At 32.3% G+C, this 23,607-nt stretch overlaps 1 protein-coding gene across 6 annotated transcripts in view; it reads right to left on the bottom strand.

Moving 5' to 3' along the window:
• Positions 1 to 273: 273 nt before the first annotated feature.
• The window catches only part of KIF21A (kinesin family member 21A), a 160,071-nt gene continuing 136,737 nt past the window's right edge, over positions 274 to 23,607 (bottom strand). For 3 of the 6 annotated variants that reach the window (XM_031940477.1, XM_031940478.1, XM_031940479.1), the window contains 10 exons: positions 22,545 to 22,652; positions 21,607 to 21,735; positions 19,661 to 19,699; positions 17,059 to 17,195; positions 14,388 to 14,568; positions 13,934 to 14,098; positions 11,419 to 11,536; positions 7,076 to 7,246; positions 4,379 to 4,578; positions 274 to 1,445 (listed from right to left, as the gene is read on the bottom strand). In XM_031940477.1, the coding sequence (XP_031796337.1) occupies positions 1,352 to 1,445; positions 4,379 to 4,578; positions 7,076 to 7,246; positions 11,419 to 11,536; positions 13,934 to 14,098; positions 14,388 to 14,568; positions 17,059 to 17,195; positions 19,661 to 19,699; positions 21,607 to 21,735; positions 22,545 to 22,652 (1,342 nt within the window). In that variant the 3' untranslated portion in view covers positions 274 to 1,351. The remainder of the gene's footprint in view (positions 1,446 to 4,378; positions 4,579 to 7,075; positions 7,247 to 11,418; positions 11,537 to 13,933; positions 14,099 to 14,387; positions 14,569 to 17,058; positions 17,196 to 19,660; positions 19,700 to 21,606; positions 21,736 to 22,544; positions 22,653 to 23,607) is intronic. The other 3 variants (XM_031940482.1, XM_031940480.1, XM_031940483.1) reach the window with 2 other exon arrangements.

Genomic DNA, 23,607 nt, shown 5'->3' with positions numbered 1-23,607 from the left:
ACTCATCAAACCAGGAGCAGTTGTATTGTTTTGATTAGTATTTCACCTGTAAAGCTACAAGTGAAAAGAGGAAGAGAGGAAAGAATACAATGGGGTCAAGTGCATGAAACAAATATGGCTGGAGAGCAGTATATCTTAATAGGTTTGGGTCAGATTAGTTTGGGAGAATTCAATCAGATTACAGGGTGCCACGGATGGAGCTGGGGAACAATTTGGAGGCAGGAACATGGCATGAAGATATCCATTGGAAAGCCTTTAAATAAAGTCAAAAAACAATTGATATGGGTAGGTTTATTTGAGCTCTGCCCAAGCTTTCATTTACAAGAATATTTTCAGCAAAACACATACAACAAAACACAAAAACAGCATTTTAAAATGTTGACTCACATAAAACTTTAAATTGACAGCATTTACAAATTAAAATTCTAAGCCTTTGGATAAATTATACATCCTTTTTCATCATCCATTCTATAACATTTAAAAATTCATACAGGCACAATGGAAAGTAATCTTTCTTTACACTTCATCTATTTACAAAGCTTTTCCCACTTCAGATATGCTTTTTATTTCAACTGCCAAGGTTTTAAAATGTAGCATATTTAAAACGTATTAGCAGAATATATAAAAATTAGATAAAAAGGAAGAACATTTTGTTGTTAAATAAAATGAAATTAAGAGGTGATAACAGAAACACTTCATAGGAAAATAGATTAATATATTCTGTTAGAACATAAAAATGTTTCTCATCACAGAATGAATGAATAACACTAAGAACAAAATGTAGCAATCTAATAGTATTTCAATCCTGAGCACAGAGGATGATCATACAGCCACACAACTTTGGTCAACAAGGGAAAAGGCTAACATTAAGAGAAATTATTTAGTAGTCTGAGTTAATACATTAAGGTAAATTGCATTTCAAGAAACAATTGATTACAATACAACAATCATGTGAATGGTATGCTTAAAACAGTTAAAGTTTTTGCATTGTTTCCAGTTTCAAACTGGAACATAACAGAAAGCAAACACAGATCAAGCCATTTTCAAGGTTCTTTTTTATAGGGAGGTATAAATATCAAGCCACAACTAGAGTGAAACTCAAGCATTTTATCCATAATTGGGTATCTATATTTATTTGTGTGTGTGTGTGTTTTATGTGTCTATGTGTTTTAAATTAAGCATAAGGTATGTGGAATTGTAAGAAGTGAATACAATTAATATTCAGCAATTTAGTTAAGATGTGTTTCCAGTTTATCTCAATTAGCAATGCTTGCCTAGTACAGGGCAGAGTATAAATGAGTACATAGAATTTTATCACAATTTTCCAATTAATGAATATATAAATTTGTGTTTAATTAATGGCAATATCTTCATTGGGGTCTCCTATGTCAGACATCTGACCATCTTGCAAACTGCGCGTCTTCCAAATCCTCACAGTATGATCACTGAGAAATGAAACATTAAAAAAAATTAATAAATAAATGTATGCATACAGTAAAGTCGGTTAAAGATTAGGTTCTTATGAATTTTTATCAGCTATTGGCCTAAATCATCACTATTCTACAACTTCACTACTTCAGACATGTATGATTTTATCTGCATGAGTAAGTAGTCTCTCCACAAAGACAGCAATGAAAATCCTCCCATCTTAGTAACTAACCATCATGAGTTGGTGGGTGGCCAAAATTCTGGGGATTTATGTGTCATCTGAAGGCTGGTCTGACTAAATATGTCTTCTCTATGTAAAGACAGAAACATCAGATAACAGACACATAGCTTGTCATTAGTATGACAATGTATTTAAATGTATTCCTATGTATTTAAAGCTTTTTATATGTGGTGAGATTTGATAAAAATTGATTTAAAAAAAATTTGATAAAAATTGAATAAAAAAATACTGGTATGGTCCTGTAAACCTGAAGGTTATCTCCACAGCTACATTCTCCTAACTGATCTGTTAAGCCAAAAAAAAGACCAAAATGAAACTATAACCAGTTGTTGGGGAACATAAGAAATTTGGCAAAAAGTGAAGGCAAATCAACTTAAGGTCTTATTAAAAAATCTCACAATATCAATATTGTGTTTAAAAATATTTATGGGTATCTACTTTGTATTAGGAATTGAGATTAAAAAAAAAAACAATAACCATAAAATGAAGCAATTCTTGCCCTCAAATAAATTATCGTTTAGTGAGGGAAGTGATGGACAGAGAGATAAACTATCCAAAAAATAAGTATATTAGTAATTAAATAAAGATGAGTTTGTACTTGCATTAAATAGCACAATTACACAGGACAATTAGAAGCCCATTGAGAAATGGTACTAAATACTGACATTAAACGTACCAAGTAACCTACGAAAAGAACAGCTTGAAATAGAAAAACTGACTGTAATCTTAAAGGAAAAAGATTTAATCATAATCTTGCTATGACTATGATCATTTAAGACAGATTATTAAATAGATATCATAATTTTAGGGTATTTCTCTTCTATCAGTTTCTGATATGCCCCTTTTTTATTATTTCATGATGACATTAAAAACTAATTGATAACCTTCTCAGAAGGCTGTAAGCAAATGCTAGTAGAACTTCCGATAGTGTTTCATAGAATTTTAGGAAGACATATTAGTGATTATTTAATCTGGTCCTTTTTTATAGATAGAAAGTCCAATGTAGTCAAATACTTTGTGGTAATATAAGTAGGTAAAGGAAAATGTGGACTTCCTCCTTCATACTTCAGTACAAAGTTCAGTATTTTCATTACTATAGCATACTGCCAGTCTTATTTATAGCTCTTGTAGCATGCATTTTAACAAATGAGAATTTCAGTGTTTACCAGAACTGGTAGCCATGTCCAATTCCAGGGTTAGGTTGAACCTCAATGATCTAAAATAACAGTATTTGTTTGTAAGGCTGAGAATCCAATCATGGTAACTATAGCAATTTGAACCCCATCTTTCCAGATCTCACAATTTTAAAAATTTATTTTCACTTTTTTATGTATCATTTCCTATCTTCCTTATTGATAAATATTAAATAGCTGTCAAATGTCCCAAAATAGATTAAGCTCAGTTCTAGACAAGTTCTTGATAATCTTGGAACATAAAACCAAAGACAGTTCAAATGAAGATAGAAATACATGGCAGAAAAATTCCAACCAGATTTTCTTACTTTTTAATAAGTTGAAATGAACCAATAAAAATGGTGAGGGAAAAGAGAGAGGAACATGAAAGTTTTGAAAGAACAAAAATCAGCACTGTTAGCCAAGATGAGTAGTATAGACAGAAGACAAAGTGTGTCATAACAGGAACGATGGGAGGAAGTTAATTCATAGGAAAAGGATAAGCTGGAGAAATTCCAATATGTACAGTTGTCCATCAGAAAGGGAAAAGAGCTATGTTGTGGCTAAAGTTGTTTCTGAATTTAGCATATCAGAAAATCATCAAAGCATTGCCCCAACTAGGGTAGACACCCATCTAATAAGTAAATACATTAGCCCCTGAATTCTCCAGTGCATAATGCTGAACAGAGAGATAATCATGACAAATGTTCCTGACAAACCTTACCTCACCACATTCATGCTGTCTATTAATAATTGACAATAATGAGTCATTGAGAAGCAGAATGCTATACTTGTTAGAGAAGTGTCCTTAGAATCAAGAAGTGTTGGACTGATATTCTACCTCTAACCCACACAGGCTGTCACTCACCCTTCACTTACCCTATCAATACCACTGGCAATCCTAAAAATATAAATTACAAATCAGGTGCTAAGTTGGTGGAGAGAAGTTCTCTACACCAATGAAAATACATATTTGGAATCAATAATAATACATTAATAACAATGCAATTATGTGATTGAGTAAAACACTCCATTCCAAATCACTTACTAAAAATACTGTCTTATTTTATTCTATAAAGTAATAAGGAAGAACTACTACTATTCTTACTAAAAATGTAAGGAAGCAGGCAAGAATAGATAAATAACTTTTCCATGTTCATGTGACCAATGACAAACTATATAAAGAAGTGGCAGGACCATGATTTTCTGTGAGAAAGTGGCTTTAAAAATTAGTATTATTTGAACCATAATTACCAAGAAATAGAATTAATGACTGAAAAATTATTAATGAAAAATACAATTGTTTAATATAAAAATTATATGTACTATTTCAATTTAATGAGAAAGAAAATATACCCCCTTACCCAAACATAAATAAGATATCATAAAGAAACTTTAAAACAGAAACCAGTGATTATATAAGTTACAGGAAAAATTAATTTTCTAGATTTGAAAGAAAAATATATATTATAAAATGTCTGTGAGGAGTAGATATAATAAAAAAGTACAAAGAAAATCACAGAGAAAACAGACTTACTCAGCTGCAGTAAAAATCTGGGTAGTATTGACACAAATGGCATTTATGGGACTATCATGACCTTTCATCTCTCCAACTGGTGCAAATGTGTCCACATTCCAGAGTTTCAAAATGCCCCCTCTGCAGCCACTGAGCAGAATGGGGTGGCCTGGAACCATACCCAAAGCACACACCCAATCTTTGTGTGCATTTGGAACTTGCTGGGGAAGGGAAAAGGAGAAACCAGAATATAAATGAAAATTTCTCAACCTTTCTCTTATCATGAAAACAAAAAGGGGTAAATAACTGAAATAACTAAAATGGAACAAATCAAAACTTGTCTAAATTTTTTGTTGAAACAATTCATGGTTTAAAGAATAAAAAGAAAAACATGTACGTTATCATTTATTTTCCAAAGAAATGAACATTGTCTATAAATATAGGATTATAGGTATAATGGAATCACACATTCAAAGATTTCAGAGACATCTAATCTAGTTCAACTCCCTCGATTTACCAGTCAAGAAATGGAGAGAAGTTACATGATCTGACAGAGGTCACAGAAGTGGTGTCAGAGGTAGGTAGGTTCTTAACTCAGGGGCTCGGGCTCCAGAGATCTGATTTGTACAGTTCATTAAAGCTGAAAAGCTAATCTAAAAAGTGTGAGATTGTGTTTGTACATGAGTGTTAGGATGTGCCTGTATGTGTATACAAACATAGATACACACATATGTTTGTATGCATGCATACATATGCTTGTTCACAGGCAGCAAATATTGTTTTTTATTAGCAAGTAGCTTTTAGTAATTCCCTTTCACTCCATCAAAACACATTATGGCTTCATCCCCTATAAATGACTATTTTACCCTTTGGATGACTCAATAATCCAGTAACATACCAATATGGGGTGGTGGAAAGAGTGCTAAACTTGGGGTATCAAAGAACCTCAATCTACATTGGCAACAATTTAAAAAAAATCCCTCTGGGTATCAATTTCTTTCAACTGTAAAATGCGAGGGTTCATCTGACTTTGCAGATGAAACAAACATGAAGGGAAAACTCTATTGTTGGATAAAAGAATCACGATCCAAAAATATCTTGTGGGAAAAATATTATGGGATGAATGTTAACAGGTAAGATTTGATGGGTTAAAAATACTTGAGTTAAAAAAAAAATCCACTATACATGGTATGCTATACAACAACTTGGATGAAAATATCTGGGGGCAGGAAGGTAATGGACAGTAATAATACAGCAGCAACATTTATAGGGTGCTTACTATGTGCCAGGTACTGGGCTAAGTTCTTTATACATTTTTTTTACTTGATTCTCACGAGGAACCAGAGAGGAGGGTGCTATTACTATTTATAATTTATAGATAAAGAAACTGAATAAAACAGGATTAAGAGACTTGCCCAGGGTCACACAACTACTGACTGAAGCCACATGTGAACTCAGGTCTTGCTAACTCCAGGCCCAGTGTCTTGTCCACTGCACCAGTTTGCTATTTCAATATGAGTGACTATTTGACATAACTGGTGGTCTATTCCACTTGGAACTTTTTGATGAAAAATGAATATGAAACTTTGGGATTTTGGGACCCCTATGATTAAACTTCTATGTAACTTACATGTATGTAGCACTTTTTTTTGGTATTCATATAGTATATGTAAAATCTCAAAATCTTCATGAAAACAAAAAAGACAGTGTAATTCTTATTTTGCAGATGAAAAGGGCTGAGGATGAGAGTAAGACTTGCCAGAATCTAGCAAGTCTGCATTCAAACTTAGGACTTTGAGCTGCAAGTCCAGCACTCTTTCTTCTATATCAAGAGTTCTTAATCTTTGTGTTAAGGATCCTCTTTGGCAACCTGATGAAATCCATGGACCTCTTCTCAGAAAAACAATTTAAATGCATAAAATAAAATATATAGGATTGCCAAGGTGACCAATTATATTGAAACAGTTATCAAATTTAAAAAAAAAAAACCCAAAACTTCAGAAACCCAGATTAAGAATCATTGTGCTATATCATGATGCTTGACTGAGCATGTTATGACTGATATTGGGAACTAAATGAGTTATTCAGCATTAACCAAAGGAGACTTATTTAACTACAGCAGGAGAAAGATATTCAACAAGATCATGCCCTAAAGATACCCTGATTCAGTTGAAATTCCTCTGCCCAAGTTGCCAATTGTTTTTTATCAGCCAAGGCAATGCCCCAAACTCCTAGTACAGTTTTATACTCAGCTAATGATGCCAACAGCCTGAGCTTTTAGTCCCAATTTAGAGCCAATATGTCTCAAGGATGTTTCTAAAATCTTTAAAGGAAAAGCTAGCCTAATGGGGGCAAGGGTTGGATATTGCAATTTAGATGGTGCCAAGTTAATAAACGTAGCAATATATACATATACCAAACCATTCCAATTTTGTGAATTCCCTTAGTTCTTACAGATGTAAGATGGAGCCCTTATTCTACACCACAGAATATTAAATTCATGTTTATGTGAAGGAATGAAAAGCTCTGCAGGTGTAGAATCCACATTTTCTTTTAACTGAATATTTTGCCTAATTGGAATGAAAACCTTGTTATAAAATAAGCCCTGATTAAGAGGATCCTTAAAAGAGATTTATGTAGAAATTATGAAAAGAAGTTTTAAGGAACAGACAACAATTTTTAGTGGAGCTTCCATAGTGTTCAAAGATCTTTTATTACCTGAAGAAGGTCCTTTTGAGACAAATCCCATTTCTTTATTCCATTATCTCTGGATCCACTGAAAAGATTGTCCCCTTGTATAGTAAGGGCTTCAATGCCGTCATAATGAGGGGGCTCAAAATTGTGAGTGGGACTTACAGTTCCAAGAGCCCCTTCAGTTACATCAAACATCTAAAAGAACAGAAAGAAAAGGGTTGAATATGTCTAATATTAAGTAACGATTACTTTGCTTTGGACTAGATTATCATTTCACCAGGGAACAGGAAGTTTCCAGAGAGGGAATATCTACCAACAATACGCTGTGTAGTCTTAATAGGTTTCTGGGGGCAATAAAAGTTAAATGATTTGCCTAGAATTATATGGGCAATTTCTGTCAGTAATGGTACTTAAAACCAGCTCTTCTTGACTTGAAGGTTGTCTTTACACTACGTTTCACATAAAGATGTTACCATAAAATGGTCAGCATAAAGGAATTTAACATAGATAGTATGAATAAACTTGAACTCTGGTTTTTGAGTAATCTTTGGGGAAATGTTTTTTGATGTTTTATTATGAATTCAAACATACAATGAACAATGAAGAACTATATATATATAACTATTAATATCTATTTTATGTACAGTTTTATATATATATATGATAACTGTACATAATATATATATATATAACATAAATATAAATAAAATATAAATATATATATAAAAATAATTAAAATTTAACATGGTGGTGGTTTCAACCTGCCCTGAAAGTATATGTTCATTTCTGAACTTCCTTTTTTCCCTGTTATTACTAATTCTTTTCTTCTCTTTTTGTGTTTTTAGTTTTCTTCCAACTCCCTCCTCTCCCAAGAAACATAACAGCCTCTCTGTAGAACAAATGAGAACAGTTGCATAAAGCAAATATTTTGTGTCTGAAAATGTATGCTCCTTTCTATTCCTCTAGTTTATTACCTTTCTGCCTCTTGATTTCCCATATCTTGGTGAGAATCATGAATTATCATTTGGAGTCCTGATTAGTCACTGCATTGATCATTCTTAAGTCTGTTGCAGTTGTATTTCTATACAATGTTGGAGCTGTCACATAAATTACTCTGCTCACTTCACCTGGCATTAACAAATAACCCCATGTTTCTCTGAATTTTTCTCTTCTGTTGATTTGAGCACAGCTCTGGATAAACTGTCTTACTAGATTCTTGTGAAAAATATGAAGAGATATGGATAATACAATCAGATGGATTTAGAACTGGTTGGTGGTTCAGGCTTTTAGAGTATTTTAGAGTGTTTAGAGTGTTATGGATTAAGGATAATATGCTTATTAAATATGTAGATGAGAGAAATTTGCAAGGTATAATTAGTAAAGCAAACCTGAAAAGGATCTGAGTGTTACAATCAAAGGCAGTGTTGACAAACTGTAGTCCAAGGGCAAAATCCAGCCTGCTGCTTGTTTTTGTATGGCCTATACGCTAACAATGAATTTTACACTTTAAAATAAAATTTATTTGATTACAATCTTTAATACAATAATTTTAAAATGTAAAAAACAAACTTTTCTTGAAGAATTCTTTTTTGTATAAATTACATTTATTTCATTGGGTCTAGACAGCAGAATTGGGAATAAGAGGCAGAAGTTTAAAGGGGGTATTAAGGTTTAATGTCAGGTAAAAACTTCCCAATGATAAAATTCAAATGTAGAACTGAGGTTTCTCCCCTTGCAAGTTTTTCAAGAAAAGGCCAAATGATCAGTTATGTTATAATGGCTGTTCACTTACAAATTAGATTAGATTGTCATCAAGAATGTGTTCTAACTCTCAAACTTTCTATACACCATGGATATTAAAATTTCTATGGGCTAAAAAGGCTTTCTCTTTTACCTGTTTCCCCACTAATTCTGACTCATTGATTTTGTATAAGTTTCCCATTTTATGTAATTAAAATTGTTCACTTTATCTCCAATCTTCTCTTATCCAAAGAACTTCTCTATTTATATCTGTAAAAGGTATCTCTTTCCTTGTTTAAAATATGACCTTTTTTTGGTTTAAAATTACCTTTTACATCTAAGTTTTGCATGATCCTAGGGAAGTCATTTAGCCCCACTTGCCTCAGTTTCCTCATCTGTAAAATGAGTTGGAGAAATAAACAGCAAATCACTACAATATCTCTGCCAAGAAAACCCCAAGTGGAGTTGGATATGACTGAGCACCAATAACTTATAGTCATTTGGAAGTTTTTATTGAGTTTAGATAATAGGGAATAACTGATTTCTAGTATTCCCAGAAATTTTTGTCAGATAATGAGACAATAATTATATGGGTTGGAGCAGGCATTCCTTGATTTATTGAACACTATACTTCTTAGTATGTTCTTTTACTTTTGGGTCCTGTGAATTTAATTTATTTCACAGATTTTGGCAGTGACATTAAATGGGTGTTTTGTGTATTTTTACTTTGAACTCTTGTTCTATTATACTGAGTAGTATTTTTTTGTAATTTTTTTTTAATTCATGGTTTTCAGGGATTTTGATGATATCTTTCCTTAATCTATTTTTGGGGGTCAGTTAATAATAATTGTGATCTTTGATTTGGGTTTAATATTTTCTTTTCATTCATAGAGACATTGTAAGATTATTCCATTCTATTTTTTCCCCTCTGAAATTACAATACTTGGGTTAGTTTTCTGTCTTCTGTTCTAAATTATTTATTCTCCACATATTTTCTGCCTTCCAGATATCTTATTTCAATTCCAGTTTCATTTTTTATTTCTTTTAGCCACTATTTGAGCTTTCTTCGTGGTTAATATTTTCTCATTGTTTATAATATTTTCTTTAATTTTTAGTTTGGAACTTTTTGCCAAGGTCAGCTTATCTCTCTTTCCTTTCCTTTTCAAAGGGCTGGCCAGGCCCACTTTGGTCTTGTCCTTAAATTCCTGAGTTCCTGTTACTGTCTTCCAATTCTTGATTTATTGGCACACAGATGTTGATAGGTTTCATTAACAGCAGTTAAACAGCAGACCTTTGGGTCTGATTCAGGTTCCTGGCCTCTTTTTTTTCCCATCCCAGGTCAGAACTCTATTTCAGGCTTCTGACCTATTTAGCTGAAGGCTAGTCACCCCTCTTCCAATGTCTGTGGCTTCTGTCTTATAGGCCTGGGCTTGATGAAAGAATTTATGATTCTTTCTTTTTTGGATTTCTTGAGCACTACAGTCTCCAACTAGTGGACTTTTTAGATCTTTTCTGAAATATATATAGGAAAGCTAAATTCATTTATAACTTTTCATATTACCACTTTAACTGGATTTCATCACTTTTCACATGTCATATAACTTACTATCCAAAGAATTCTAAAGTATCTAAAATTTAATCATCATGTCTGAGTAAACAAATGCAGATATGTTCACCAATAAAAATTTTACATATCAGAAATGACTTAACTGTTAATGAAATCCATTTTAATGCCAAGATTATTTATTAGGAGGCTCAAGAATCTGAAGCTCTATTTTATGTCTTAAAGACCTTTTGGGAAACAAGGAATGGGAGACAGAGACATACTCCCTTGCAGAAAAGGGTGCTAAATAAATATTTGCTGAAATTAACTAAAAGGGAAGGATCCTCTTTCAGCATATATACTTATTCTCATGCCATGCCATGTTAACTGCATACTACAGTACTAATCAAAAATGAATATAGGATTCAGAAATAGAAAGATCACAGAATCAATCATGGAAGGGACTTTAGTTGTCATCTAGGCCAACTTCATTTTGTAGATGAAGAAACTTAAGCCCAGAGACAATGACTTGTTCAAGGCCATATAAGGAGCAGCAAAGGTGGAATTCTGATTCAAAGGCCAGTGCTGCTTTCACTACTGTGCTATCTATTAAGCAGAATATAAAAATACTTGACGAATGAATTAATAAATTAAACAAATGAAACCCCTGCTCCTGAACTGGGAAGTGTAGTGCTAAAATGAATGGCATAATTTATCATCCATTATTCAATTTTAAAAGGTACATTCAATAAAATGGGAAAAGGTTGGTTGTGAGGCAAGAGCTATGCAAAGTTTTAAAGATTATACAAATTCAAGTTATTATCATCTAAACTGGGCTTTGATCAGTTCCCACTGACTTCTGGGACTTATCAACACAAAAAGTTATGCCACAGTATTGCACAGAAAGCAATGTAATCTGGACCTTTCAAAATTATCACATTTGGGTAATTTTGGGGGCATGATAAGAAAGCTGCAAACTTTTTAAATGTTACAATCAAAAAACTAGAAAAGGACAAATATTATACTATGTACACACACACACACACACACACACACACACACACACACACACATACACACACACCTTAATGTAGTGATCTTTGGAACCAGTGATGATCAAATCCTGCCCATTAGAAATCTGATCTACAGTAAGGCACATAACTGGGCCCTGGTGACCAGTTAACTTTCCTGTTGACTGAAACCTGAAAAAAAAAAGAGAGACAGAGAAAAAGAGGTAATTTGGGTATATTTCAGGACCTCAAAGTTAGGAAGAACTTCAGAGATAATCTTGTTCATTTAAATAAAAACTTCTACAACATATTAATGTGTGTAGGTATTTTAAGTGACACAATAAAATGAATAAATATGTATTTCAATTCAGTAAATAATTTAAAAACTCTTGGACTTCTTGTTTCTTCAGCAGTAAAATAAAAGGAGCTGTAGTAAATGACCTTTTAATCGTAAATGTTAGATATTACTAAATCCTATTGTCTTAGAACCTAGGTTTTGGTAAAAATAAACTTAAAAGAGTGGACACATAGGAGTTTTATATAAAAATACCAATATTAACAATAGCATGACATTACAGTCTAATTAGAAGGAAAATGGGACTAATAATGTTCACACTTCTAAATTTTAAAGAGTCTATTACCAATAGTTACTAATTATAAAGTAAACATGTTACCAAATGCCATGTGAAACATGAGCTCTCTCAAGAAGTTTGGGAAATGGAGTAGATCAACAAGCTAAGGACTAAAACACTATAATCATCTGATTCTAAATATCACAGTTTAAACTCTGTAGTTCTTACCATATCCAAATGCCCTAACTTAATGAAATGCAGAGTTCCCAAAATATGATGGAAATTTTCCTGTAACTGATACATACTTGATAATACCATTTTCTATATTTTGGACTTAAGTTGAAGCAAGTACATGATGTGAATGATAACTATTTAATCAATAGCATTATGGGAAAATCTCTATTACTGTGTCAGATGGAAGAAACAAGGATATGTTAAGATATAGCTACCCTAGACAAAGACTATGAAGAAACTGAAAAGATATGAAAGCAATTAGCTATTATAATGGAAAAAAACTAGCCAGGTTTTAGTCTTGACTTTGCAATAATTAGCTGTCACTTCATCTTTTCTTCATCTGTAAAATGAGAGGGTAGATTAAATAATTCCTAAGTCTCTTCTCATTCTAATCATTTATAAGATAATCAAAGATACCTCTTTTTTTGAAGGTTTTAAGGTCAAATGTCTTTAGGTCCAAGAATATCAAAATATTTTTCTTTTTACATAAGTGGATTGGAGTACAAAGATGCCCAAGCTTAAGGATGTTATAGTTTCCTCACTATCTGTCTATCAAAAGATTTGATGAGTCCAGAAAAAGTCGATATTGAGACATAAGATAAAACATACAAGGTATTTCAAAAGTTATTATGTTAGCAAACACTCCTGGTCTTATTATACAGTTTCCTCATCAAACCTGTGACCCTCTCACTTCAAAACGAAAACTTTAAATGTTCTTCCTTATCTCCTACATTTCTCAAACATCTAGAGAAAGCTTCTGTTTCACACAGCATTTGGTGACATGATTACTTTATAAAAACAATATAACTATTGGTAATAAACTCTGTTCAAGATTTAGAAGTGTGACCATTATTAGTCCAGCTTTCCTTCTAATTAGACGTAGTGATGCTACCATGAATATTGTTGTTTTTAATATAAAACTCTAAATGTCTACTCTTATGAATGAAGTCCTGAAGACACAAGAGAAATAATTATAATAAGGAAAAGGGAAAGTTGCATAAATAAACCAGAATAGATACACAAGAGCCTCTTAAACCTACTTAGATTTTTAACAAATACATACATAGTATAGCAGCAAGATCAGGTTCCAGAATATGCATATAAAATTAAGAAATAGGCTTAAAAAGATGATCAAGAGGGCAGGAGTAGGTGCTAACAGCTATAATGAAGACATTAGTCTCTGTCCCATTCGGAGGCTATGTATTACAATAAACTCTGGGTGTTTCTGAATTACCTACAAAACTAAAGGTGTTAGAAAGAATGAGAAAAGAAAACCATTTGTGACAACATAATGAAGTTCTCCAGAATTTAATTACCAAGTAGGCTTTCACTGTGATACTGATTTGTGCTCTCCTCTGTTGCACGTCCCTGAGTAAGGCTGGTACATCTATTGTGCTATAAAATGGCTAGGTGGTAATAATAATTCTACCAGAAATGACAAAACAAACGACAAATTCAAAACAAATGACAGCTGAATCACTGACAATGCCATCTCAATTATCCTCTATCTCTTAAATGGGCCTTTGTTAGTGGATCTGGACCACAGCAGTGAGCACTTGCAAAACACCTAGCAACATTTGTTATCAAATATCAAAAGAGCTTGGGTAGAATCTGAGCTCAGCTGCTGCTTAGCTCCCTCAGCTTCAGTTTCTTTGGCTGCAGCAGGGTGTTAATATTAGTAAATACAAACACAAGGTTGTTGTGAGAAGCAAATGAGATAATGTGGCACTTTGCAGCTTTAAGCACAACACACGTGAAAGCTATTACATTTTTAATGACTCACCTCTTCAGGTCCCACATTCTCACTGCATTTCCAGAAGCTGCATAAAGAAAAGTGCCATTTGGGTTGAGTGCAATCTGATTGATCTGATTCTCTCCAGAAGGGATAGTTACTGTTCGGCTAGTACTTGTAGAGCACGCATCACCAGGCATAACTTGACCTGAAGAACTTAACAGAAATGAAGAAAATTTTTATGACTTTATTGTAGGGCTTCTGAATCAGTGCATCAAGAAGTATCTCAAGTTTCTGATATAATGCTTTGAGCTATGGGGCATTAGCCACTAAGCAAATTTAATCAATGATTAATATTTTGAAAATATTATGTTATTATTCCTTCACTTCACTTTTCTATATTATGACAACAAGAAAACCTGATATTTATATATAGTCTTGTTCTAAATTATTAAAAAATAATACTGATTTTAGAGAGGGGGAAAAATCGTTTTCTTTTACTTACGTCAATGTTCTAATACACTTTGCAGAGTCTCTAATATCCCAAACTTTAATATAAGATGTTGAAATAGTGAAGACCAAACTGGTATAATTACAATATTTCACAGACACGACATTATTAGGATGACCACCTAGTGACATTATCTCTTGCCCAGTTACAAGATTCCATACTTTACAGGTACGATCTTTAAAAAAAAAAAAAAAAGCACATAATAAATATATAAACACATTCATGTATGGAGGTTTAAGTAACACAATGAAATAAATATTTAATTTAAACTAATATACCAGATAGGAGTAAGGGTACATGCCTATAACTTCTGCTAATGGGGATTATAAAGTTGATAGAGGTTTGAGATTAGGATATTTAAGCAGCAAAGTGCTAAGCGAATCAAGTGTTCACACTAAGTCTGGCTCCAATATGATGGGCCTCTCAGAATTGGGGTCCACCAATTTGTTAAGGTATAGGTGAACCAGCCCAGGTTAGAAATGCAGTGGGTAAAAATTCCAGTACTTAATATCATGGGATCAGGAGTGGTTGGTGCATTTCCAGCCTGGCTGAGATACAGAGACCCGTCTTAAACTAATCACACAAAAAACAAAAACCCACAACCTAAATGGTATACTATGCCAACAGAGAATCCATCTTTTCACAACCTGTTCTTCCCTTCACTAATGTCAAATAATAATCCCAATTCTCTAGCCCAAATCTCAGATCAAGCCTACACATAGTGGAAAGGTTTTTTTGTTTGTTTGTTTTTGTTTTTTAATCTATAAACCTAATGAGAAAGATATAAAGATAAATATCTTATTCCAACAGGATCCTAGAGATGTGTATCAAACTACATTATCCAGTAATCTCAAAAAGCAAACCAATAATGCTTAAGCATGTATGACAAAACTTTCAAAAATTACTCTCAGAGTAGTCTTATTATTGAACTCAGAGACAATGATTTTTTCCATTTATTTGAAAATAACTGACCTTAACTCCAAGAGAAAATACAGGTTTCAGACAGTGAAGACCATTCAGTTGGGCTCCAAAAATGTGTAAAAATAAATTACACAGAATATTTTACATAATATTCTACATAATGTATATTTGCTTATTTTCATAAGTTCATTGTACAATGATAAATGCTAAAATTGTGTCTCCTAAAATCTTGCTAAATAATTGTATTTTAGGTATTTAATGTCAGGCTTTCTTCTGTCAGGATTTTCCCCCTAAACTCACAAGGTAGGTGAAAGTGGCTCAGAACCCTCTACTGCCTTCTAGATTAAGTAGGGTAATCAGTCCCTGGTTGGTATCATTTTCAATCAGGGAAACGCACTTCTTTCAATTACAGTCTTTGGAGTTGCTGGTAGGATCACAGATTTATGAGGCTGATGTAACTGAGGCTACATCATTTCACAGGTGAGAAAACTGAGGTCTAGATGATTTAAATAACTTATGCAAGGTCACGCAGCTAAAAGCCAGGTTAAATTCAGGTCTTAAGATTCCAAATCTTGTGTCCTTTCCATTACAACACACCACCTCCAAGACTGCTCTGCCAAAGTAAGCCCCATTTGCTTTGCTCTGTTGTGACCGTAACTTCTGACTACCAGCTTACATTTGAGAAAGAATGAGTTTATGATTTCTGACTTTGCTACAACCTGATGTGTCACCTCCTGATCTGAAGCCTATGCCTTCATGCACCAGTTCCACTTGCAGCTCTGACTTAATTTTGAAGGGTTTAGATTATCTGCCTGGGTATGTAAAAGCTGGATAAGCTTCTTCTGGATTAAGGGATTTTAAATTTCTTCCTTAGCCCAGGTTATCTGGTAATATAGAAAATAAATTTTAAAAAACAGTTATAACTGAATGTGTGTATTTTTAAACATCACCCACAGAGTCATAGAAGAAAACTTGTTTATTTATTATATTTGAATAATCACTCATTATGACTGTAGTCAATTTTACTTATTTGAAATCATTCCTGCATTAGCGTCCTCTCTTATTTCCTCCATAACTCGAGATTAATGGGCATCAGAGACTGTTCCACTATGTGGAAGTGACCTTGGACCTTGGGAAAAAATGCTAATGGAACAAGTGTCTTGACAGAAGCTATAAAATTGGAACAAGTGTGAATATGGGCTCAATGACAGACTACATATCATCGAAAAACCAGTCTAGTTAAGTTATCAGAGACTAAATATGATGAGGAAGACTTTTGCTGATGCTAATTCATGATCACTATTTACTAAGACGCAGTGCAGTTTTATAAGCATCAGTGGAAGGAGAACACCATCAATGAAATAAGGGACATTTGGGGTAAAGATAAAATTGTGACATCTATTATTCTTCTTATTCAGTTCAGAGAGCCATACTGCAACTTTAATAATGTATTGCTGGCTCAATTTTTTGCTCTTCAGTGTATCATTCATACAATGGAATTTGTTTCTTATTTATACCTCTCTCCTACTTCCTCTCCCTCTCCCCACTTCTTGTTATTTCTTTCTCCATCCTCCTCTCCCCTCTTTCTTTCTTTCTCTCACATCTTTCCCCTCCTCTTTATACACACACACACACACACACACACACACACACACACACACACATACACACACACACTCTTCCCATATCTAAGATTCTATGAATCTAGGACTTCATTAAGTTTATGGTAATATTTTAACTATACCTTTTGATCCAGTGAATAAAAGATCATCAGTAGAATCTATGCATAGCACAGCTTTTGTATGCCCTTCAGCAATGTGAGTACATTGAAGTGGAGAAGATTTGATACTCTTTGAAGCAGGAAATGGATTTATTACTCCCCTGAGAAAAAAGAGGAATATAGTTGCAAATAACTATTATATGTTGTTATATCTTAATTCATTTTTAATCTTTGACTTTCAGAAGTCTTAAGTAAATGCATTAATGCTACACTCCTGCTTCTGTTATTTAAATGAAGAGGTACAGAGAAACCACATATCAAAGAGATAAGGAAAAGTAAACATTGGAATTGTGCTATAAATAAAACAAACTACAAATCGTAAGAACAAAGACAGGGAAGGAAGATCTATACTGGGAGAAATTTAAATATTTTTTAAAAATAACCTCGTGGGGTAATGCAAACTCAGTACTGGCCAATAACATGATGAAGCTAAAAAAAAAAAAAAAAGGCTAAGATAATATTAATTTACAATAATAAAAGCAAAGGTTACTAGATGATAAACATAGTAATCCCATTATACTCTACTTTGTTCATATTATATTTGACAATAGTATTGTACTAACTCTGGGTATTACATTCTAGGATGAATGTTGATAAAGAATATCTCTATAGGTGAGGAATTAGAAGGGCAGGGTCTGGAAATCATAATATTTGAGAAAGGAACTAAGCATATTTATCTCAGGAGAAGAGAACACTTAGGAAATGCACGATAGATATTTTCAAAGACATGAAGGAATATCATATCAATTAGGAAGTACATTATTTTAACTCAAAAGCAAAACTAAATCCAGGGCATGGAAGTTTTAGGTGGGTAGTTATTGTCTAATAAGAAAATGTCTTTAAAGAAATGAATTTCTCTTTCCTACAAGCATCTAAGCAAAGACTACATGACTTCCTTGACCAGGAGGCTACAATAAAGGAGACACCTTCAATAATTGGGAGGTTTCAACTTTAGAACTAGAAAGGAGCCTTAGAGGTCATTTAAATCAAAGGTACCCAGCTTTTGTTTTAATACCACGGATTCATTTTTAGTAATTTATAGAAACCTAAGATTCCTTTCTCAGAATAATGTATACAAATTCATAAAATAAAACATATAAGATTATGAAGAAAACTAAATATATTGAAATAGAACTATCAAAGTATAAAAATGAACCTGAGGTTATAAAACTCTGACCTAGACTAATCCTTCATCTTGCAGATGAAAAACTGAGGTAAAGTGACTTGCCAAAATCAAACAGGTAATAAATATCAGAGAAGTCTTGAAGACAGGACTCCAAAACCAGAACTTTCCCCACTATATCATGTTGTCTTTCAAGAAGATTATGATTATTAATGTGCCTTCTATATATCTAAGATCTTATAATTCTAAATTCTTAGTATAATCCCTACAACATTCATTTTTCACTTATTCAAGTATGCTGAGGATTGGATGAGATAATCTGAGGCAAAAGCAATAGGTGTAGTCTAGAGGACATGAACTGAAATGCTATTATTTTAATATTTCTTTGTTTTTAATAACATTTCTCTAAATATTTGCCCTCCCTAATTTGGGTCAATCCAGTTTATTTTTTAGAATATCAGGTAGTTGAAAATAGGCTGGAAATATTTTTTCCATTCTTTTTTTAAATTTTTTTCATTCTTATTAATGTATTATAAAAATAAGGAGCAGTGAGCTTGAAGACTACTTGTTTCCTATTTAAACTAAAATCATATGAATTTTGGAGAAAAAACAAAATTTTGAGTATTTTTAAAAGTATTATTCAGTAGAAACTAAATAGAAAAAAAAATTCTTCATTTTTTTTGAGGAATCAATAAAAGTATTTAGCAATGAATGGGAACATTTTAAATATCACCTTTATCCTACCTATATTCTAGAAGATTGTTTGGGAATCAATATAACATTACTAAATAAACAGGAAAAATAAACAGAAAAAAACAGACAAAAGAAAAAGAGGAAAAAAGGGGAAATGGAATGGAATAATGGAAAGCACCAAAAATCAATTGTTATTCTTTTAAACTAAAAACCAATCAGGAATATAATTCCATATGTTAAAATCTATTTCCTTTTTCTTCTTTTTTTGCTTTGTTCTTTGTTCTTTTTTTTTTTTTTCATTCATATCATTCAAGATATCTGTTGCTCTTAGAGAATTCTTTGGAGAATTTAAGAATTATTTTAAATTCTCAATTTAAAAATAATATTATTAACTACATTCTCACTCAAAGCCCCTCATATTTTTATAAACTATAATTAATAAATGGATAATAATCCTTTTTAGTATCTAGGTATACGTAATGTTTTTTTAAAAATATGCACACAGACAGCAAGCAAAGACTGTAAATTTTAAAAGCCACCATAACAAAAACATTTTGCCCCATTTGCCCCTAAAATGCATGCTTATAAAAGGGCAAAATTCTGGCAGAAAAAAGTAAAATTCAATGCAGTATATGGTTTAGAAGAAAGGGGAAGAAAAGGGCATGCAAGGAAAATGAAACTTTGGAAAACTCTTGACATTTTAGAAAATCAGTAAGAAATCAGAACTCAGGAAAGAAAGAGAGAAAGTACCTGTGTACCTCCGATAGAGAGGAATCACTGTCATCAGACCTATAACGAACAGTGGTAGTATCATGAGAAGAAAGAATACAGGTATCAGCATTGTAAAGTTTCTGAATGAACTGAACATTAATAGTATGGCTAACCCACAAAATGCCAACATTTTGCTCATGATGTCCTCCTTCTCTATTTAAGTAGATATCAATAATTTTAAAAATTGTTAATATGAATATTAGGATTTTTCAAGTTATAACTTAGACAGGATGCAGGGAAGCAAAAAGATTATAATAAAAATTCCTTCCATTCCACAACTTTTAAATTTTCCTTAAAATGAAAAACTTTAAATCCAACAAAGACAGACTCCAAATTGGAAGTACCACTAGGAATGACCGGTGAATTTCATCTTTAAAAGGGGCTTCAAAATATTATTAAGATGCAGAGAAAAGTCATTTTACTCAGAACCAAAGTGGGAGAATCCCACTCTCAGGGTTCTGTGATTCATAATCATTCAAAATGGAAAATGGTCTCAATAACCATAGGAAAAGAATGGATAGAGGTTGGGGCTTAATATAGGGTACAAGCCTGCCTGAGAAAAAACTCAATGTATAGAATTGGTTTTTCTCTGACTTCCAATGCACCAGCATAATAAATGGCTTAGAAACTATTCTAACACATGGTTGTACATTAAAAAGGAGATTTATTGAAAACAGAACAAGGACAAAAGAGTGACTGAAGGGAGGAAATATATTATGCATTTGAGGGTTAATTACAATTAACCCAATCAATTTTGAAGTAATTTTTCTTTTTTATAATCAAAACTTTGCAAATAATTTTCAACTTTAAAAATATTATTTATAGAGTCAAATTAAGTTGTTAGCTTATAAGGCAAATTTCAATGGGAAAGCAGAACTACATGCAAGTTATCAAAATTATTCCAAATCTGGGGGGGCGAATTTTCTTAGGATAGTAAAAGTTACTATAGAGGTTATTTGGTGATTTTTAAAGATATTTAATGAAGGCACAATTGTCAAAAAGAACGCTTAATTTATTTCCCAAATATTGTCACAAATATTTGTTAACCTAAACAAAAATAATAAAAGTGATAGAATTACAACCACTTTGATTTAAATTATTTCAAAAGAGAAATTTCACTTATATTCATTGTACTACATTTTTGTCTGAAGTTTTAATTAATTATTGACAAAAATTCCTGCACAAGGGAGATTGATTTTTAAATGATAATTGATATCCTGCAACTTTTATGATCCACCTGAATATTGAAGAAAACAAAGGACAGAAAAAGAAGCAATGAAAAACACATACTCTCAACATACTACAATTTAAACTTAAAACAGTTTCCAATTACTAATGAGAGCTAATGTATACATTACACCAAGTGTCAGCATTGAATTTTTTCAAGAGAAATTCAATAATTGTTTTTAAATTTGTTTTTTAAATCTTAATGTTCACATTGTTAACATACTAAAAAAAAACAAAAAACACGCTTCTTTTTCCAAAACCAAAATTGATGCCATTCTTTGATAGAGATGTTCTATCTCTATCTAATGATCAAAAGAATAAAGTGCATTTAAGAAAAGTCATTTTAGGCTATTATGTATAATAGAAGTTAGTAGATTTGTCTCTAGCAATACAGAATATTGTGGGTAAGAGGATATCACAAGAACTGAATTGTGGGTTTAAACTTCTAGGGATCTTGAAAATACATTTCTTTTGAAAGAATAAGGAAAGTCAAACTCTTAAAGTATCTAAGTACTAAGCTTCTAATAGTGAATACCATACTGAAGGAAAATAGTTTTTGCTAATTTTTACCCTGTATTTCATTTAAGCATGTATCTATTAGAAAATAAATTTTAACTTGGGAGAAAAGATTTTTTTTGGAAATCGTGCTAAAGAACTTAGAATGCCATGGAAAAGTCCAGCTTTCCCCTGCAACTTACTTATCCTGCTGAACTGATGTGTTTCCCTGAGAAACAGTAAGACGACTAAAAACATTCAGTTCATTACGGGGCCGGCTTGGTGGGGAAGAAGGAGGTGAAAGACTAGCCTCTGAGGTTCCAGAATCTGAGCTACAAGAAAAAAAGAACATTAAAGATGTGTCTTTAGTTGGTTATGATTTGTTAGGAAGACTGAATGAAACATGCCTAGCACAGTTTTAATTAAAGAAAAGATTAGGTAGCATGCCATTTCATAAGAATTCCGAGTAAGGAAAAATCTTGTTGTCTGGTATTCTTGTGCAGACCACTAGGTGGGACTACAGAGAAAATTCTGTCTGAGGAAATCAGAAGTCAGTGTAAATATCTATCTTGTTTTAAAAAAATGCAGAATATTTTGCCTGATTCTTGTACTTACAAGTCTTTTTTTTTGCTTTATTCCTAGAAAATTCTGAAAGATCTGATTCAATGCTATTAATTAGGCAAACAATGTAACAATCCGAGGCTGTCTCTATGTATCTTGATTTAGACAACTAAAATAGTTAAAACAGCTGCTTCCCTCTCAGAAGAATGTGATAAATCAATATGATTAAGATAAATTGTGTTATGGGTATCTCAGGGTTTGTAGTTGGGCAGAGTCCTTCTTACATGATATTTGCTTTTGAGAGCCAGTTTGGCTCAGTGGATAGAAAGCTGCCCCTGGAAAAAGGAAGACATGGATTTAAGCTCTGCTTCTGACACACTGGCTGTGTAATCTTGGGGCAAATCACTTAACTTTTCAAGTTCTGAGAAACTGTCTCATTATAAATTGCAGAGATGGTATAGACCTGCATTGGTAAGAGGGAATTTACTTAGCTTGGAGTTCCCTATAGTAATGAAATATCAGGTCCAATTTCTATCCTAAGTTACAGATATGATGGAGATGAATGGTAATAACAACTTACTGTTTTTGTTCCTTAGTCTTTGATTTTTCTGCTCTCTCAAATGCCTTTCTTTTGGTTAAAGGTGAAGGTTCAGGTATTTTCTTTTCAGGTTGAGATGGTTGTCTAGAGCTAAGAAGACAGTAAAAATTCTATTTAGTACTAAAATTTAAAAACTGAAATATAATTTAATTTGCCATATTGTTATTTATGAGGCCATTTGTCAAATAAATAATTTTTTTCTCTAAAGGAGGAATTAAGACATGAGCATTATGTGAAAAAAGATTTTTTTAAAAGGAACAGAAACTCAAGACAAAAAAAAAACCTTACAAATTATTTACATTATAACAAATACCACTAAATATATATGTAGTTTCATTTGAATTTGAATATAAATAAGCATATTATTTCATATCAACGCTAAATATACTTTAAATAGTGGTAAAATAAGATTAAAATTAAGTCATTAATTATGAAGAAAGAAATTGATAAGCTATAAGATATTGTTACGTGGTTTTTTAAATGAATATCTCAAAATGACAAAAGTTGATTAAAAATACAACTACACAAATAATTGTTAGTTTTATTTAATATCATGGTAAATTATGGAAATAAGAACTCTCTAAATTCAATTTAAGAACATTCATCAAACATTTGTATATGAAAATTCAACAAGCACCTACTATGTACTATAGATACATTGAAAAAGCCAGTTAGCTTCCCCTCTGCTTTTTAATTGTCAAAAGTTTGTATTGTCTTGTTCTTATTTTTATATTGCAACAAAATCGGCCACAAAGCAGTTTATTTGGGAAAAAAAAAAATCTTTGCTTTGTATTTATCCTTATCTAGGTTAAAAAGATGAAGTAAATTTAAAAGGCATATTCCATAAAACAAATGGGAAAAAATGTGACTGTCAAAGTGTATTCATTTATCTTAAAATATAAACCTACTGATTTTTCTTGTGCAGCATGATAATTGTGGAAATAATATAAAAGAATTGTACATGTTTAATATATATTAGATTACTTGCTGCCTAAGGGATGAGGTGGGAAAAGGTAGGGAGAAAAAATTTGCAACACAAGGTTTT

Source organism: Sarcophilus harrisii, chromosome 5 (assembly GCF_902635505.1).
Source record: "Sarcophilus harrisii chromosome 5, mSarHar1.11, whole genome shotgun sequence".
Lineage (NCBI taxonomy): Eukaryota > Metazoa > Chordata > Mammalia > Dasyuromorphia > Dasyuridae > Sarcophilus > Sarcophilus harrisii.
Note: the sequence above shows the minus strand (reverse complement) of the source record. Positions and strands in the feature narration are given on the sequence as shown.